Source organism: Saxophila tyrrhenica (assembly GCF_035928015.1).
Source record: "Saxophila tyrrhenica strain CCFEE 5935 chromosome Unknown scaffold_8, whole genome shotgun sequence".
Taxonomy (NCBI): Eukaryota; Fungi; Ascomycota; class Dothideomycetes; order Mycosphaerellales; family Extremaceae; genus Saxophila; species Saxophila tyrrhenica.
Genome location: NW_027041740.1, coordinates 539,103 through 555,641, shown reverse-complemented (window position 1 = coordinate 555,641; position 16,539 = coordinate 539,103). Strand labels below are relative to the sequence as shown.

At 56.0% G+C, this 16,539-nt stretch overlaps 10 protein-coding genes across 10 annotated transcripts; 7 read left to right on the top strand and 3 right to left on the bottom strand.

The window, feature by feature from the left end:
- Window positions 1-213: 213 nt before the first annotated feature.
- LTR77_005535 (uncharacterized protein) lies at window positions 214-1,116 on the top strand (the record flags this gene model as incomplete). Its single annotated transcript, XM_064802780.1, has 1 exon — window positions 214-1,116. One exon carries the CDS (start codon window positions 214-216, stop codon window positions 1,114-1,116), a length of 903 nt encoding a protein of 300 aa, XP_064658905.1.
- A 201-nt stretch (window positions 1,117-1,317) lies between these two features.
- On the bottom strand, window positions 1,318-3,021 carry LTR77_005534 (uncharacterized protein; the record flags this gene model as incomplete). The annotated part of the gene is made up of 1 exon (XM_064802779.1): window positions 1,318-3,021. The coding sequence occupies one exon, from the start codon at window positions 3,019-3,021 to the stop codon at window positions 1,318-1,320; it is 1,704 nt and encodes a 567-aa protein (XP_064658904.1).
- A 417-nt stretch (window positions 3,022-3,438) lies between these two features.
- On the top strand, window positions 3,439-3,922 carry PAM16 (mitochondrial import inner membrane translocase subunit TIM16; the record flags this gene model as incomplete). Its single annotated transcript, XM_064802778.1, has 2 exons — window positions 3,439-3,441; window positions 3,509-3,922. The coding sequence occupies 2 exons, from the start codon at window positions 3,439-3,441 to the stop codon at window positions 3,920-3,922; spliced, it is 417 nt and encodes a 138-aa protein (XP_064658903.1).
- Window positions 3,923-4,556: 634 nt separating this feature from the next.
- LTR77_005532 (uncharacterized protein) lies at window positions 4,557-5,427 on the bottom strand (the record flags this gene model as incomplete). The annotated part of the gene is made up of 4 exons (XM_064802777.1): window positions 4,557-5,006; window positions 5,071-5,132; window positions 5,207-5,213; window positions 5,275-5,427. 4 exons carry the CDS (start codon window positions 5,425-5,427, stop codon window positions 4,557-4,559), a joined length of 672 nt encoding a protein of 223 aa, XP_064658902.1.
- A 207-nt stretch (window positions 5,428-5,634) lies between these two features.
- LTR77_005531 (uncharacterized protein) lies at window positions 5,635-6,363 on the top strand (the record flags this gene model as incomplete). The annotated part of the gene is made up of 2 exons (XM_064802776.1): window positions 5,635-5,764; window positions 5,972-6,363. The coding sequence occupies 2 exons, from the start codon at window positions 5,635-5,637 to the stop codon at window positions 6,361-6,363; spliced, it is 522 nt and encodes a 173-aa protein (XP_064658901.1).
- A 415-nt stretch (window positions 6,364-6,778) lies between these two features.
- On the top strand, window positions 6,779-7,875 carry LTR77_005530 (uncharacterized protein; the record flags this gene model as incomplete). The annotated part of the gene is made up of 3 exons (XM_064802775.1): window positions 6,779-7,015; window positions 7,074-7,555; window positions 7,605-7,875. The coding sequence occupies 3 exons, from the start codon at window positions 6,779-6,781 to the stop codon at window positions 7,873-7,875; spliced, it is 990 nt and encodes a 329-aa protein (XP_064658900.1).
- A 1,404-nt stretch (window positions 7,876-9,279) lies between these two features.
- On the top strand, window positions 9,280-11,144 carry LTR77_005529 (uncharacterized protein; the record flags this gene model as incomplete). The annotated part of the gene is made up of 2 exons (XM_064802774.1): window positions 9,280-10,695; window positions 10,755-11,144. 2 exons carry the CDS (start codon window positions 9,280-9,282, stop codon window positions 11,142-11,144), a joined length of 1,806 nt encoding a protein of 601 aa, XP_064658899.1.
- Window positions 11,145-11,932: 788 nt separating this feature from the next.
- LTR77_005528 (uncharacterized protein) lies at window positions 11,933-12,463 on the top strand (the record flags this gene model as incomplete). Its single annotated transcript, XM_064802773.1, has 2 exons — window positions 11,933-12,023; window positions 12,099-12,463. 2 exons carry the CDS (start codon window positions 11,933-11,935, stop codon window positions 12,461-12,463), a joined length of 456 nt encoding a protein of 151 aa, XP_064658898.1.
- Window positions 12,464-12,521: 58 nt separating this feature from the next.
- LTR77_005527 (uncharacterized protein) lies at window positions 12,522-13,688 on the bottom strand (the record flags this gene model as incomplete). Its single annotated transcript, XM_064802772.1, has 1 exon — window positions 12,522-13,688. The coding sequence occupies one exon, from the start codon at window positions 13,686-13,688 to the stop codon at window positions 12,522-12,524; it is 1,167 nt and encodes a 388-aa protein (XP_064658897.1).
- An 800-nt stretch (window positions 13,689-14,488) lies between these two features.
- Window positions 14,489-16,486, top strand: LTR77_005526 (uncharacterized protein; the record flags this gene model as incomplete). Its single annotated transcript, XM_064802771.1, has 1 exon — window positions 14,489-16,486. The coding sequence occupies one exon, from the start codon at window positions 14,489-14,491 to the stop codon at window positions 16,484-16,486; it is 1,998 nt and encodes a 665-aa protein (XP_064658896.1).
- Window positions 16,487-16,539: the final 53 nt, after the last annotated feature.

Here is a 16,539-nt window from a genome sequence, read left to right as displayed (position 1 = left end):
CAATTGTAATATAGCAACGAACTCCTCTTTCACAGTCTGTAGAACTCGACTACATCAAAGCGGCGATTGATTGAGATCCTAGTATGGTGCTCATATGTTAGAGCTCTCGTCAAAGTAGATCTGTACAAGCTGGCGCACGGGCCTCCTGAAGTCGACTTCAACCACGAGGTCTGCGTCTTCGAACGCGATCTTACATAACACTGCACATCCACCATGGCAGCACCACGGCGTATAGGCGCCAGACTGGTCGCCTCCCTCAACCAACAACCATCCAGATGTGCGAATCCAAAACAACGCTTCCACGTCCCTACCATCCGCCCCCTCTCCACCCTCCCCAAACGCTCCCAACAAGCCCAACCCACCACCTCGACCTCCAACCCACCCCAACCCGCGCACACCCCCAAACCCAGCCCCACCGAAGCCACCGCAAACGCCGCCGCCGTCCACAACAACCTCACCCCCACCTCCGACTCCGACCCTCTTCGCTCTCTCGACAACCCATCCCCGATCCTCGAACCCGATTCCACGCAAACAGACTGGACGCGCTCATTCTCCGGCCTGTCTTCTACTCCCTTCACACCAGAACAAGCGAGTATACTCATGGAGAGCATACCGTTCGACGACATTGAGATCAAACCAGACGGGATAATTTATCTGCCTGAGATCAAATACCGTCGCATCCTCAACCGGGCTTTCGGGCCTGGAGGCTGGGGCTTAGCGCCGAGGGGCGAGACGATCGTGACGGGCAAACAGGTGACGCGGGAGTACGGGCTGGTGTGTATGGGCCGTCTAGTAAGCGTAGCGAGGGGGGAGCAAGTATACTTCGACCCTGAGGGGGTGCCGATGGCGACGGAAGGGTGCAAGAGCAATGCGCTGATGCGGTGTTGTAAGGATTTAGGGGTGGCGAGTGAACTGTGGGATCCGCGGTTTATTAAGCGGTTCATGGCAGAGATGGGGCGGGAGATTGTGGTGGAGCATCAAACGACGCGGAAGAGGAGGCGGCACTTTATGCGGAAGGATGATGAGGTGAAGTTTCCGTTTAAGGAGGTGCAGGGTGGAGTTGGGGGAGGGCAGCAGGGAGGTGGGGGTGGGGCGTACCGGAAGACGGGGTCGTGAGGTGGGAGCTGTTGTGAGAGAGATGAGCTGTTTGCACGCTCGTCAAATTGTATAGTATCAGGCGTCAGCCGCGCGTAGACACCGCACGGAAGACATTGTAGAGTACGTCAGAATGCAGATACCCAACCAACATGCCACTCAATTTCCCGAGACTCCACAGCGCCATCGCTTCCCACAAAGACATCAAGTCGTTTCTGCTCATCAACTCAACTGCTCCGTCAACCCCTCGTTAATACTCCGATCCCAATCATACTGCTTGAACCGATCAAGCGGCGTGACCACATCCTCCTCCGCCGCACTTCCTCGCGATCTCGTACTCTCGACACTACCGGAGATTGAGACGCTGTCGACGGACTTGTTCTTCTCGCTCTGCCGAGGCGGCTTCTTGAACCCTCCTGCGCTCGTGTTACCGGCGCCGAACCAGCCTTTGCGTTGTCGCGTAGGCGTCGTGGGTGTGGCGTCAATACATGTGGTTTCGGCAAAGTCCTTCGTGCTGGGTGCGTCTGCAGTAACCGTCTCGGCAGGGTCAACCTCGACCAGCTCAGCATCTCGAATCCACTTTCGCCGTCTTGTATACCGGCCCCACCCATCCTCTTTCTGTGCATCTGCCCACTTGTTGTCGTAGTACGTCCACCCACTACGGTCGCCACCTCCACCGCCTCCAACGCGCTTCGCAGATTTCTCCTTATCGGTCAGCGCGCCTTCGACTTTCCAACCGCTGTCGGGCAGCCATCGCCACTTGGTCGTTTCGTTGTCCGTCTCCGGCAAGCTGTATTTCTCTGGCTCCGGACACTCGTTCAGCTGATCATCGGTGTATCCTTGTCGCTCGTACGCTAGCAGAGACTTGGTCCAGCCCAGACCCCACCACCTCCTCTCATTCTCGTAGACAGAGAAAGTGAACGTGATGCCGGGGCTCTTAGCTTTCCCGGCTTTGGCGACTGCTGCGGCGTCCTGCGGTCGCGGTGGGAGAGACGGTGGCGTAGCTGATGAAGGTAGTTGTAGTCCCGTGATGAGGGCCACGGTACCGCGCACTGTCCGACTTCGCCAGAGGATCGTTCGAGTAACTCGTGCCGGTCGGCTGTGCCAGCTGAGAATAGTGGTCCCCATGACAAGTACAACGCGCTGAGTGGTGATGATCCGAAAGGGAGGAAGTGTGAGGGCGATCCAAATAGGCGTAAACGCCAGTATCCGTATGAACAGAGTCGTCAAAGCCGGCCGTGTAGTCGCGGATGTCGCACTCGACTGAGTGCTGAGGTATTCCGTAAGCCGTAGAAAAGGATCCAGCAGCACATCGCACCGGCCGGTGAAGGTCTGCAGCGTATCCAGAATCTCATCCAAACTCTTCCGCCGTTCGTCCTCGGCACGTTTCCGCTTCTGCTTTGAAGCGCTCCATACTGTCGAGGATAGCGGACTGTATCTCCTCGAGTACATCCCAAAGGTCAATCCAGCCACCAGAACCACCGGACCCGCCCATCGCACCACGCTGTCACCGTACAGCACCACGAACCAGAATAGCGTCAGAAGCAGAAAGCTCTCCCACGGGTCTTCGGTCGTCCATGACACCAAGCCCACGAAATGGTTCAGCGGTATTATGAACGGGTGGCTGTACGCCAATGTCCTCGTCACTTGTGGAGGGGTAGACACCAACAACGGCGACTTCTGGTGTATCAACACACTCTTCTGGTTCCTCGTTCGCGAAGCTGTCTGCTGATTCGGCGAGAAGGCGGCGACGGTCGGTGCTGGGGTCGTGCCATCGCTGGGCCCGTCGTACTGTTGGCGATCGTAGCCGGTGCTGTTGCTGTCGCCCATGAGAACGAATCTGTCTGAGCCAAAGATGTCTGTTGAACGACGCCGTTTCTTGGTCAGCTTCTTGATTGTGCATTTGGCTTTGGCTATGAGCGGCATCGTGCTCGGTCATTGGGAGGCGCTGCATGTCGAGTCTGTGGTATAGAACGTACCAAAAGCTGCCATCAACAATCGACAGCATGCGAACACCAGTCACGGCTGCCTTGCTTGAATGACTGAGGGCGGAAAGCCAGCAAACGTGGACAAGTGTTTCGAGGTGTTTCACAAGTCATGATGGCTCTTAGGAAAGTTAGACTTACTATTTGCTGTGGTCGTGTGCTGCGCCGACGACGTAAGGTAGCGGGGCCGAGGAAGCCTCTTTTCATGTGATCGTCCCGAAGAAGGTATCGCGTCACTCGGCCCGCAGCGAGCCCTAATGATCCTGGCTCAAGAAAGTCGATCGTTCGGTTCATCAAATGTCTCGATCAAGGCTCATCTATCCTACCTTCATCCCTAATCCTTCGCGGCGGGCGTAGAATGGTATGCTTCATCTTCTCAATCTCCATAGACCATTCATATTCGACTCTAGCTAACACCACCCTCCCAGGCGCACCGCATAATAACCCAAGTCTTCGTCACCGGCGCCCGCGTCTTCGGCCGCGCCTTCGCCGAAGCCTACAAACAAGCCTCCGCCTCGCAGAAATATGCCTCCGCCATGCGCGACAACCCCACCGCCGCCAACACCCTCTCCGCCTCCGGCTTGACCCTCGACGAAGCCTGCCGCATCCTGAACGTCTCACCCCCGAAGGGAGGCGAAGCGGACTTGGGGAGGGTGCATGAGCAGTTCAAGCGGCTGTTTGATATGAATGATCCGAAGAAGGGGGGGAGCTTTTACTTGCAGAGTAAGGTGTTGAGGGCTAGGGAGAGGATTGAGCTTGAGGTACGTCAGGCGGAGGCGAGAAGGGAGAGGGAGGAGGAGTTGAGGCAGGGGTGGAAACCGAGGGTTTATCGGGATCGATGACGGGTGGAGGAGATGGGAATGGAGATGGAGATGGGGTTGTGTGGTATGTTGTGCTGACTTGGATGTGGTGTAGGCGCAACGGGCTAAGCGGCAAGCGCAGCAGCAGCAGCAACAATCACCACCGCCGAGTTGACGACCGGCCGCTACCTCCTATTGACATTGCGCTGCGCATTTCGAAAGCGATCGATGTATATACCTGCGACTCCCTCATACAGCATAGCGTGGCGTTCAGGACATCCTAGCATTTTCGGCGACATGGGAAGAAGTTGGGACTTCAGGGGATATCATACGCTCTCCGCTCTGCCTGCGCTTCGAGAGTGAGCTGCCTATGATGGAACAGTGGCTGCTCCATCGAATGCAGACGCCGAGCCGAGAGGAGGACGAAATCTGAAAGGAGCTTGTACGATGTAGAGGTGTAAAGACTCAATACGTTCGGTTGTCGCTGGACATCCATATGTATCATATCTCCGACGCTGCACCATCCATGCTTGAGAGAAAGGTCGTAATCATAACTCATAACTCATGCGTCGTTGCATCTTACACTCTGCAGTATCGCCCGCTTCTGAAGCGTGCGAAACTCGGGGATGCACAGCAAACCGTGCGCCTTCGAAGTTCACGCTGCTCGAGGGTTCTCTCAATCAAAGATTGGGTCCCTTTGATAGTCATGTCCCACCCTCTGACCACCGACCGGCATCTGCATCCCCACAAGCGCTGGATCCGTCTGCACTGGCATCTCCTGCAGAACAGGTTGGATCATCTGAGATTGCTGTGGCGGTGCAAGTGCTGGTGCGGCGGTAGGTGCCGCCATCTGCTGTTCGTCCTGAGGTTGGGTCTCCTCGACCGGCATCGCCGCTGGGTCCTGCAGGATCGGAAGATCGGGATGGGTCTCGAGCAGGGAGTCGCGCGTGATCTTGTCGAGCGGGAGTCCGGTCTCCTCGTACTCGATGACGCGGGTCCATTTGCGCTTCATCTTCGACATGGTAGTGGTACTGCAGACGATGTTGAAGCGGTCGTGGATGAGCCAGACGAGGTCGTCGAGGTAGCGGTTGCGGTTGTCGGGTTTGCGGAGCCAGTCGCGGACTTCCTGTTATACCGTATTAGTATGGTGTTTGTGGAGTTGCAGAGGGTTGCTTAGAAGCTTCACATACGAGTTCTTGTTCGGCCGTCAACACTTTTGGTCGTCCGTTCTTCTTGTTGAGCTCTTTTGGCACTGCACAAATGTCAGCAACCGTCCGAAACGGTTTCACCTGAGGTTCTCGAGCATGATAAATCGCGACAACGTACTGTAAGTCTGCGCAACGCCATTAGCACAGTATTCACATCATCGAAAGCCTTAAGTTGGTCAAACTCACAGTCCCATGGCGCTGCAAACACCTCTTCATGCGATAGATGGAGCTCCTTCCCACCTTCAGCCTGCGGTGAATAGTCGTCGGATCGAAGCCAGCTTCCAGCAACTCTTTGATCTGCTGCTGGATCTCCGGTGTCTTTCGACCGGCACCAGGCATGGTGGCGTCCCAGTGGTTGTTGGCGTGGTAGTGTTCAGCCTGGATGCAATTTGTCTTGGGCAGAGAGACGAGAGGTGAAGTGGTGGGACATCGAAGGGTTGGAAAGTGCGGCTCGCGCCTGCCAAGCGCTGCCTTGAGAACGCGTCTTCTTCCAATGCACTTGCATTTCATCTTGACATTCACTTGGACGACCTTCCCTATTCGACAATGTCGGTAACAATATCGTCGGAATGGCAGCGCGTGCGCATGCTGGCAGCAGCGCATCAGCAGTACGAAGGTACACGGAGATCGCCCAAATGGTTCTCACGACCGGCTGATGCTTCACCCGGGACGAACAGTAAGTAAAGCAGGTAGGTATAATATTCATCTTTACACTCCTTTTCACCTTGCAAAACAAGATCAGCAGCAGTTGCTAGTTGCCCGGCAAGATGTCGAAGTCCATTCTCCTCATCAACGGGCCAAATCTAAACCTCCTAGGTACCAGGGAGCCTCACATATATGTATGCTCCCACGAGAGAATGCAAGACCTAGGGCTGTCTAACAGCAATATCACAGGGCAGCGATACCCTCGCAGACGTCGAGACTTCCGCCAAGAAGCAGACAGATCAGCTTGGAATCTCTTTGTCGACTTTCCAATCCAATCACGAAGGCCAAATTGTCGACAGGATCCAGGAAGCTCGAGGCCACTGCGATTTCGTGATTCTCAACCCAGGAGGTCTCACGCACACGTCTGTTACTATTCGAGATGCTCTGTTGGGTGTGCAGATACCATTCATCGAGGTGCACGTCAGCAACATCCACGCTCGCGAACCCTGGAGGAACCATAGCTATTTCAGCGACAAGGCTGTGGCAGTGATCTGTGGGCTGGGGGTGTTTGGCTATACGGCTGCTATTGACTTTATTGCTCGGAAGTTGGATGTTCAGAAGGGGTCTTGATGGCTTTCTGAGCTAACAAGAGCAAGCCTTTGTGCTTTGGCGGATGTTGGAGGTTCGTTGCGGCTCCGAATACTGACACTCGTCCAACGCTGCGAGACACATTATGCTACAGTCCTACTTCACAACCGGTGCAATGCGGTCTCTTCGATACCGGACACCGTCAAAGCCATGCAAAACTGCCGGCTATGGGATTGTGGGGTCTGGAGGGGCTGTCTCCAGCGGATGTATTCCGGGTCGATCGAACTGCAAGCAATACTTTCTTACCTCATCTTCACTTATCCAAGTAACAAGGTAACTACTTCAGTCTGTTCTCTTCCCTCTCTTGTGGATTTTCCAGTCTATTCCTACCGACAGACTGTAGCGTAACAGTACTGCCTCACGAACGGGCTGGCATACTAACGCTACTTCAACCACAATGGATCCATCTCAGGTGGACGTTCCTCCTCTCAAGGACTTGACCATAGACAATATCACCGACAACACCAAGCTCATAAACGGACAATGTCCCGATCCGCGGCTTAGATACATCCTGGAGCGACTCGTCCAGCACCTTCATGACTTTGCGCGGGAAACAAGACTCAGTCAAGACGAATGGATGACCGGCATTCAATTCCTCACCAGCGTAGGACAGATATGTACAGATGTTCGACAAGTAGGCACACCCTGGGGTTCTATACCCACGCAACGCAATGCTGACCGAATGGCTGTAGGAATTCATACTCCTCTCAGACATCCTCGGCCTCTCCCTCCTCGTCGACAGCATCGACCACCCCAAACCCCCTCAAAGCACCGAAGGCACGGTCCTCGGCCCCTTCCACTCACACGAAGCCCAGATCGAACCCAACGGCTCCCAAATCTCCCACGACCCCGACGGCGAGCCTTGTCTCGTCCTCTGCACGATCAAGAATACAGACGGCGAACCGTTAGAAGACGTCAAGATCGATATCTGGGAAACGGATAGTAAGGGGTTCTACGATGTGCAGTATCCTGGGAGAGAAGGACCGGATCAACGCGCGGTTATGCATAGCGACAAAGAGGGAGTGTTCTGGTTCAAGGCCATCGTGCCGGTGCCGTACCCGATTCCGCACGATGGGCCGGTGGGGAAATTGTTGAAGTTGCTGAAGAGGCATTGTTATCGGCCGAGCCATATGCATTTTATGTTTGATAAGAAGGGCTATGATCATCTCATAACGTGAGTTTCGTCGAGAAGTCTACAAGGCGCTGAGCTGACTTAAAAACAGCGCGCTATATCTCCGCGGTGACCCTTACGAGACTTCGGACGCTGTCTTTGGCGTCAAGGAGTCCTTGCTGATCGATCTGGGGACGGTGTCGGCGGAGCAGGCTTCGCAGTATGGTGTCAAGGAGGGCAGCAAGCTTATTACCTACGATTTTGTGCTTGTGACGGAGGAGGAATCGAAGAAGCTGCGGGAGAAGGAAGCTATGAAGGCTATGGAGAAGCTCGGCCGGCGAATGAAGCTGTACAATGGGCTGCCGGTACCTGATGTCGACTAGTGCTTTCGAGCGGCCGGCGACTGGTCGACTATGCCCCTGATATCACTGTTTCAACCATGCTAAAGGCACATTCAGATCTGTAGCACGAGAACGTCGCACTTCCTGTCCCTGCTGACGAGTACGGTAGGTCTTCCGCTGCCAGCAAACAGTCACAGCCAATCTCTGTCCATATTAAGTCGTTGCTTTTGACTGGACGTTCTCCTTTCCAAAACTTTACTACAACATTATCAGCACAACATTATCAGCACAGCAAAATTGCACAGCAAGATGAGCAACAGTCCCATCAAAAACCCAACCAAGAGCTCCGGCTCAAGCGATGATAGCACTACCCTATCGCAGGAGCAGCTACAAGTTCTGCAGGACATCAGTCGCTCACTACGTGCCATAGCACTAATCGAAACTGAGGTACGGTCAATTCTCCCGGAATGTTGTGCTTCGGTGCCCGCGCTGACAGAAAGTAGAAATGGCGCATTGAAAGTCAGTACGTTCTTGAGGACCACCTGCGCCTCGACCGCGCCAAATTGACTGAGCGTGTTGCTCGCCTTCTTGATCTCACGGTGGCTTTTAAGGATACGGAAGCGGGCAAAGAGAGGAAGGCTGATGGTTGAGCTGGGGGTGTCAAGGTTGCTGCTGCTGGTCTTAGGTCTTCAGATTCAGCCAGCACTATAAATCAGTTGCATCGAGGGAGATGATATGAGCTCAGAGCGGACAGGCTATGCGAGTATGACCGTCTTGAATCAAGGATATCCTGCTTAGTGCCTACCAGTCCTGTTCCTAGGTCCTGTACGAACGTGTGGCTGGTGTTTCGATGCTGCGCTTGGAGCGCTTCCTGCATGCTAAGTCTCATGCAAGTTCACAGTGCATACGCCGTAGCTATTGAAGGATCATGTAGCATACCGCCTGCGTTGTAAGAGTTAGTGTAGCAGCATTCGTTCATCCTCCTCATATCGTAATCGCGCTAGTGACTAAGCGCCTGCGTCATGAGGTTGAGGTTGCCGACGACGAGTCAGGAGGACTTGTGGAAGCTCTCCTCCTCCGACCACGCGGAAAGTTTGCGACACACCACCACTTCTCCCACCACCCTGTGCTTGGGTCAGAGCATTCGTTCAAGACCACAGCCTATCCTGCGCGACCATCACCCATCCTCCCACTTCGCCGTCACCGACACGGCCTCGATCAGCGCAGTTCGGCCTGCAGACAACCGACCGCCAAACCTCACCCGAGCACGTCTTGTGCCAGCACTACTTTCACAAGGCTAATACCAGTCAGCGAGCGTGTGCGGTCCGTCAGGGTAGTGCGGAAAGGAGGACAGTGGAAGTGGACGTGAAGGCGGACCGGCAGGCGGCAGGCGGCCAGTGGCAGCAGCATTAACCTCCACACCCACAGCCAGCAGAACCAGCAACCATGCCGTGCTTCAAAGGGCTCGCAGTGAGCATTCACACCCCCGACGGCCCTATCGGCGAACACGCAATCCAGAAGCAGACTCGGGCATCACGCATCTCAGCCTACATCCCTGTACCACCAGCAAAGGTACCACCCTCTTCGAAGTCGGGAAAGCCTGAGCAGTCGACCTTCGCAATCTCAATCACCCTCCTCACCCCAGGCCTCACCATCCCGTATTCAACACCTCAGCCGACCAACGAAGATCCATACCCGAGACCGCGCTTCGTCGGAGGTCTTCCCGGGTCAGTGCCCGAAGACGTCGGCAGAGGTCCACTGGTTCATCCATACCTTCCCAAGACCAACAATCCGAATGAGACGATAGCAGCGTACATCTACTTTGACGGTCGAGCGAAGGAGGAGGTAGCGACACTACTACGGAAGGGTGAAGAGACGTGGGTCAATTCAAGATGGGTCAGCGTGCCGGAATCTGAGGGCGGCGGGCTGGCAGAGCGAGAGTTCTTGTTCAGGGAAGTGGGCTTGGAGCGTTGGCTGAATGGGCTTGATCTCGAAGGCGGAAAGGACAAGGCTGAGCGGATAGAGAGGAGGCAGAGACGCCTCGAGAAGAAGCGTCAGAAGAAGATCAAGCAGGAACCTAACAGTGACAGTGAAGAGGACACCAAGGACGTCTCGGCACGCACAAGAAGGAACGGTGTGCTGCGGTATGGCAGTGATGGAGGGTCGTTAGTCGAGGATGCACAGGATGATGGTCTCTTCTCGTCAGACTCGGATTCCGAGGACGAACCGCCACAACCAGAAGCAGCCGGCCAGATCAAGGTCGCGCTGTTTCGCGTTCTCGCTAGCGGTGAGATTAGGCGTGGAGAGTACTCACCCCAGTTCGACGCACACGACGACGACGATGACATGAATGCGAACGGTGCAGCTAACGGAGATGGCGGAGACGAGGACATCGATCACACCACGAGCTTTGCCAAGCCGAAGCAGCTGGATCCTAAGAGCATCAGCACGCAGACGGTGACCGGCCTAGACGGCCCAGAATCGCCTTTTGCTGTCTTCACATTCTTCTACCGTGGCGAGAAGCAGCTGCGTAAAATGGGCATCCTCGAGTCTACGGCGACCGAGAAGACTCCGATGAACAGCAAGCGGAAAGCGTCAGGTCCAGACTTCTCCAAGCTTGGCCCGCTGAAGTCGACAGGCACCGTTGGGTTCTCCGGCTACCGTGATGCAGATTCGAGGAGGCGCAAGGACAAGAAGAGTGGCGATGCGGACGCTATGGACAGCGATGCTGATGACGAGGACGATGAGCGTGTGACCAACGGCAAGGAGGACGGCGATGAAAAGCAAGACAACGATAAGATGCTTTCGCCAGAGGATGCGAGGCGGCAAGGCGAGATTGCAGAGGGAGTCCAAAAGATCAAGGTAGGTCGTTGACCTCATTGTATCCGGACCTCCTACTGTGAGGCTAACAAATACTACAGCTCAAGCGCCAGCACTCCGCCGAGCCACTCACCGAGTCTGCCGTAACGCGCAAGTCACCGTACCTCAAGACCGACGACTCGCCATCTGGCACTCCACAGTCCGTCAACTCCACCCAAGCCAACGCGGGCACGCCACCAGAAGGCAATTCGCCTGCACCGCCCGACTCAGCCATCATCGGCAGCCCTTTCAAGCGCGCCAGAGCCTCTCTACCAGGTCTCGACAGCGGCATGCTGGGTCCTCTCGGCTCGAACAGCAACGAAATCTACCCTCCGACTTCGTTTACTTCCGGACCTCAGGACGCACAGCAACCACCACCATCGACCGCGGCTGCTCCTGTCAAGCAGGAGAACGCCGAGGTGAAGATGGAGGAGGAAGACGAAGAGCTGTGAATACCATCCACCTCCCAACAACATGATTACCACTATCAAAACCAAGCTGCAGTCGAAGCTGACACCCTCTTCTGCGGAAAGGTCTCGGACTTCTCGACTGTAGCACAATTGCGGAACGAAGCGCAAACTCTACGGCTGCGCGATTCCGCCTCGAGCACCGAACGTCTTGCGCAAGCGACCAAGGCTCGCGAGACCTGTGTGCTCTTCTTCTCGTATGTCAGCAAAGGCCGGCGGATCGTCTGCATCGTCTTCGAAGCGCGCTACGAGGTCGGATTCTACTGCGGCGTCTTTGGGTGGTCCGGATGACCGTGAGTGCGCGGCATGGAAGCAGGATAGGCCTCGTTGATGGCTTTGGGTACGCATGGATGCGAATGGATGCATCAGGCTTGCTTGCTACGTCGGCGTCTCGGACTCGTGGACGAAGGGCGGCACTGCTGTAACTCTATGGGGGTTCAGGCGTCTGTGTATGATACCCGGCATGTCTATAGAGTTTGACGTATGACTTTTACCATGATTTCATCATCAACTTCGTGGCTATGGTTAGCTGTGAGGCCGAGATACATTCACTTCCTTCCAACACTGCGGGAAGGAGCAATGGAGCTCAGTCCGAATGAGGCAGTTCCGACCTCGGCTTGAAGGACGATCTGATGTCACAACTGCCGCGACACTGTGAGCTTCGCGAGAAACGCGGGGACGAGACGCGAGATGCTGTGGTAATTAATAAAAGAGTATCCCCCTCTCGCCTTTACCTTGTCATCTCAGGTTCGTGTAATCATCTACACATCAGAATGGCGACCCGTCAAGTGCCCATGCTCTCTCTCGAAGCCGCCAAAGTCGCCGCCGAAGCAGCAGAAGCCAAAGCCAAAGAAATGGGCATGGGTGCGTCCCCATCCACAGCCACCCTTATTACACCCACAGTACCATCCCATCCTAACCCCTTCTGTGTATCCGCAGACTTCAACATCGCCCTAGTAGACAGCACCACGCACCTCCTCCACTTCACCCGCATGCCGACCGCCAAACTCACCTCGATCCAAATCTCCATCGACAAGGCCTTCACGGCCGCCGGCCACCGGGCTCCAACCTCCACTTATCAAAACAAGAATTTCTTACCTGGCGGACCGGCGTTCGGGATCCATAATTCGAACCAGGGCAGGTTCTCGATTATTGGCGGGGGCGTGCCGATTGAGGTTGACGGGACGGTGGTCGGGGCGATTGGGGTTAGTACGGGGACGCCGGCGCAGGATATGGAGGTTGCGAGGGCGGGGGTGGAGGCGGTGGAGGGGTGGGTGAAGAGGAGAGGGGCGAGTAAGTTGTGAGATGGGATGGTTGGGAGTTTTTGGTTTGATTATGTTGGATATCCTGTGTATGCCTATGCTATGCCTTCTTGCGCTGGCGTGCTTTGCTTCGTGTTGAGCCTGCGATTGTGGTCTCTGCGGAGGCGGTGCCCTGAAGTGTGCTCTCGTCCTCGCTTCCGCCAGCATCTGGGTCTACCTCTTCATACTCGCCGTCCAGCCCGCTCCCTGTATCTGCTACCGCGTTGGGTGAAGTCGGCGACGCAGGACCGCCTGATATCTGCTGTAGCATCTTCTTCTCCTCGCTCTCCACGCCGTTCATCGTGTGGCATGCACTGCACCTCCACTTGCCGATCTCTTCGAGCGTCCTCACCCCAGGCGGCGCTTGCCCGTTCACCAGCCTGCAGTTTTGGCAAATTAGAGCGATGCGGTTCTTCGACTGTGTCTCATCCTCGCCCAGCACAACATCCAGTATGCGATCGTACCATTTCGGGCTGTCTGCCGCATATTGTGACTGTACTGAGGGCTGCCGGAGCGTGGGAGGTCGAGAAGGCGCGGAGTAAGCATTCGGCGCGAACTCTTCGCCTGGCTCATCACCTTCCCTCGTTTGCGGTCGGGGCTGGGTCATACCAGCGGATGTTGGCCGCGATCCAGGTGCACCTTCAGGTAGCATAGGTCCTGGCGGTGGCTGTCTACCAGGTATGTTCGCTGTAGGCGGCGGCACGAACCCAGTCCTTCCTCCTTGCGGCGCAGTCTGATTGCCTTGCCCACCCTCCGACTTCCGCTTCTTAGGCTGAGGCGAAGGCTGTCTCTTCTTCGGCGTCCCTCCATACTTGTCCAGCAGCTGCTGTGTGCTGTTGTACTTGGTTGCGGTTTTCAGCTTCTCGATCGTAGCTTCCCGCTGCTTGTAAAGCTCATTCAGGTGGTTCTGCGAGTTCGAGAGGCGGTAGTTGTAGTAGGCATCCAGCGCTGTCCGGACGCCAAAAATCACCACCGGGCTTCCAGCAATCGCGCTGTACTCCACTGCTCCCCATCTCTCCCAACCCGTGACCAGTGTGAGGATGAGTGCTACCAGGATATAGGCAAAGCTGGTGTACAAGGTCCACAGCACTTTGAAACGCCGCTGGTGCTGACGTAGGCCGTCGTTCTGTGCGCTGGCCTTGTTGATCTTCGTGGAGAGTTGGCTGAGTGTTCGCTCGAAGGATGCGGCAGAGCTGTCGTCGCCCTTGAAGGGCCAGAATGACACCATCGTGTCGCGGTGTTATCGATCCAGGTTCATGTTGTTATTAAGGTGAGCATCTAAAAGATGAGGTTTGAGTCGGCTGACTCGGCGAAAGGCAGCAAGTGCTGTCGTGAATTCTGGCAGGCGCGAGCTTCTTACGTCTCTGCCTTACCACTTCACTTCTTCGACTTCAAGATACTCCGACCATCTGGAATATCACAGTGGCTTTGCTGCTAGATCTGCATGTTCTGGAGATCACGAGAAGCCTACGACTATCGCCGGGCGTACACGACAGCGAAGGCCAGTAACCGCCAGATCTGGCCTCGACTTCACGACTAAAGGACCACGAAGGCTCACTTAACCAGACCGCAACATCCAGAACGGTTCAAAGACACGTCCAATGCCATGGCCCGGCCCTTCACTCTGGAAATAGACCACCAGGCTGTGGCAAGAACCTTTGGTGATGCCTGTGACCAATCCTGGCGCTTCGAAGAGCTGGCGCTTAGCCAGCGACACAGCTTGTGCCAGAGGCGACTGCACCTTTCGACGCGAGCACGACCTGCACACCTCGATTCGCCAGCACCTCACTCAGGCCGTCGACCTCCTCTGTTATTCAGTGAGCGCCGCACGAAGCGCTCTTGGAAGAGACTATTGAATTCTTGCATGCACGGTACCAACGAACGCACACTAGGACACCACCTTTGGCATATATCTTTGTAGGTACTTCGCCGCTCCGCTTTGAGAGAGACGTAGTCGGGTTTTGCATCTTTCCTATCTTTGCGTGTCGTTTCAATTATACCATTCATTCATTTCTTTGGTCTGGCACCATGTCTTCATCTGTACCCTTGACGTTGTTTCCTTCTGCCCAGCAGCCTCAACCTCGCAAGTCGAGCTTGAAGAAACCCAGGACGTATACGCCTCCCTCAGTAGCTTCCAACGAGCTGAGAGGTGTCGCGGTGCGAGTCAACACTACATCGACAACGCCCAAGCTCGTCGTTCAGCCGGCTACCGATCAATTCAAGCATTCGCTGTTCTGCGAGCCATCATCTAATGGACAGCTAGCCGCTGCACGGGACTTTTCCAGGAAGACTCGAAGGAGGTCGTGTGATGGTGGCAGCATCAATTCGGCAAGCCCACTCATCGACATGACCACGCCGGTGTCTGCGTCCGAGGGCAGTACTGCAGGTCTGCCTGTCAGCTCGAGCGCGAGCCAGACCGAACCGACAAAAGGGCAGCTGCAGCGTTCACACATACCGGCCAGCATATCCACCCCGCCACAACCCGGTCCAGACACGCTTGTGAGCCCAGGCGGCGACACAGTCTCTCCTCTACCCGACAGACTTCTATTCTCGAACACGTCGCCCAGACAGGCCGAGTTCCCGGCGACCAAGAAGTCAAGGGCTGGAAGCCCAACACCAACACTAGTCCGCAGCAACAGCACATCAAGCACTGCGGTACCACCGTACAGCCCGCCTGCCGCAAGGTCGATTTTCCCACAGTACGATCCAACAAGGCCTCTGCAGGAGCAAGACTACTATCCGAGCGCGCGCGCGCCGACCCCGACATTGGCTCCGACGTTGGCATATGAGAGCGCCAGCAAGCTCGAACACCAAGTCCAGAAAGCCCAGACGCTACGCCGGTTGGACTCCGGGGTCGCACTGGTCGAAGGCTATCAACACATTCCTTCCGCCAATACCCACGATCTATGCGCCATCTGGAACGCTTCGCACTGCAACTTCCCGGTTGATGGCCGCAAGGTGCAGCTTGGGCTGCTGCAACCGCTCAACAGAGGTACTACCCTCGCCATCGGGACGACCAACGGCGAAGTGCTGTACTCAATGAACAAGGACACAGCACCAGCGACGGCGACAGCGACAGGGAAAGGCTCGAAGTCGTTCAAGCAGCTTTTCATTGGCAGACACAACCCTCAGTATCGTGATGCGCCGCCTTCCCCGGTCGCACAGCTGGGTTTGCCCGATGCTGTCAAGCCAAGCAAGGAGCGGGAGAACGATGTGGTCACCATCTTCCCGCAGATAGCGGCGGTAAAGGCCATCGAGACGGTAGCAAACTCACCGGTAGCTGCAGAGATCGCCACCTTCGACCCTTCGGCTACATCTCCTGAAGCTGCACGGCTCGCACAGGATGCTGTATCAGAGGCGCACCGGCGATATCGATGCGAGCTCGTCCGAGCCACCAGGAAACGCGACAGTCTCGGCGCCGTCACCGCGTCCTACAAGCTGGAACACCCTCTCCTCTCGTCCTTCGCCATCACCATCACCAAGTCCACCGCTGGCCGCCACTCCCGCGACCCGCGAGCGAAGATCAGCCTGCACCACCCTTCCGCCACCCCAGCAGCCGTGGAAGCAGAAACGCTTGTTCTAGCCTTCCTCGACTTCGCCCACGATGCCTGCGTGCTCGACGTACCCGGTCTTCTCTCCTTGGAAGGCGACTACATCATCGACACAGTCGTCTGCGCCCTCCTCGCCGTCGCGGTCATCGAGAACGACGCGCTGATGCAGGAAACACTCACCTTCGACGCTCCACCAACGAAGGCTTTGCCAATACCGAAGCAGAAGTCGCGCAGCACGTCGAGCACTTCCATCGACACGACGAAGGGCAAGAAGCTCTCACGCAAGGAGAAGAAGCGGCTAAAGAAGGGCGAGATGGGGGAGCAAGTTGATCTACCGATGGTGACGCAGGGAGCGTTGGCGCTGTTGAGCTTTTCGTTCAAGACGACGGTGTTCTTGCTCGAGGCGGGGGTGAAGGTGACGGCGGGGTTGGTGATTGGGGTTAGTCATTTGGCTAGTAAGGGGAGTAATAAGTGATGGTGCATAGCGTGTAGGTATGCGTGTATGGGGAGGTTGGGCGTAGAGTGGCG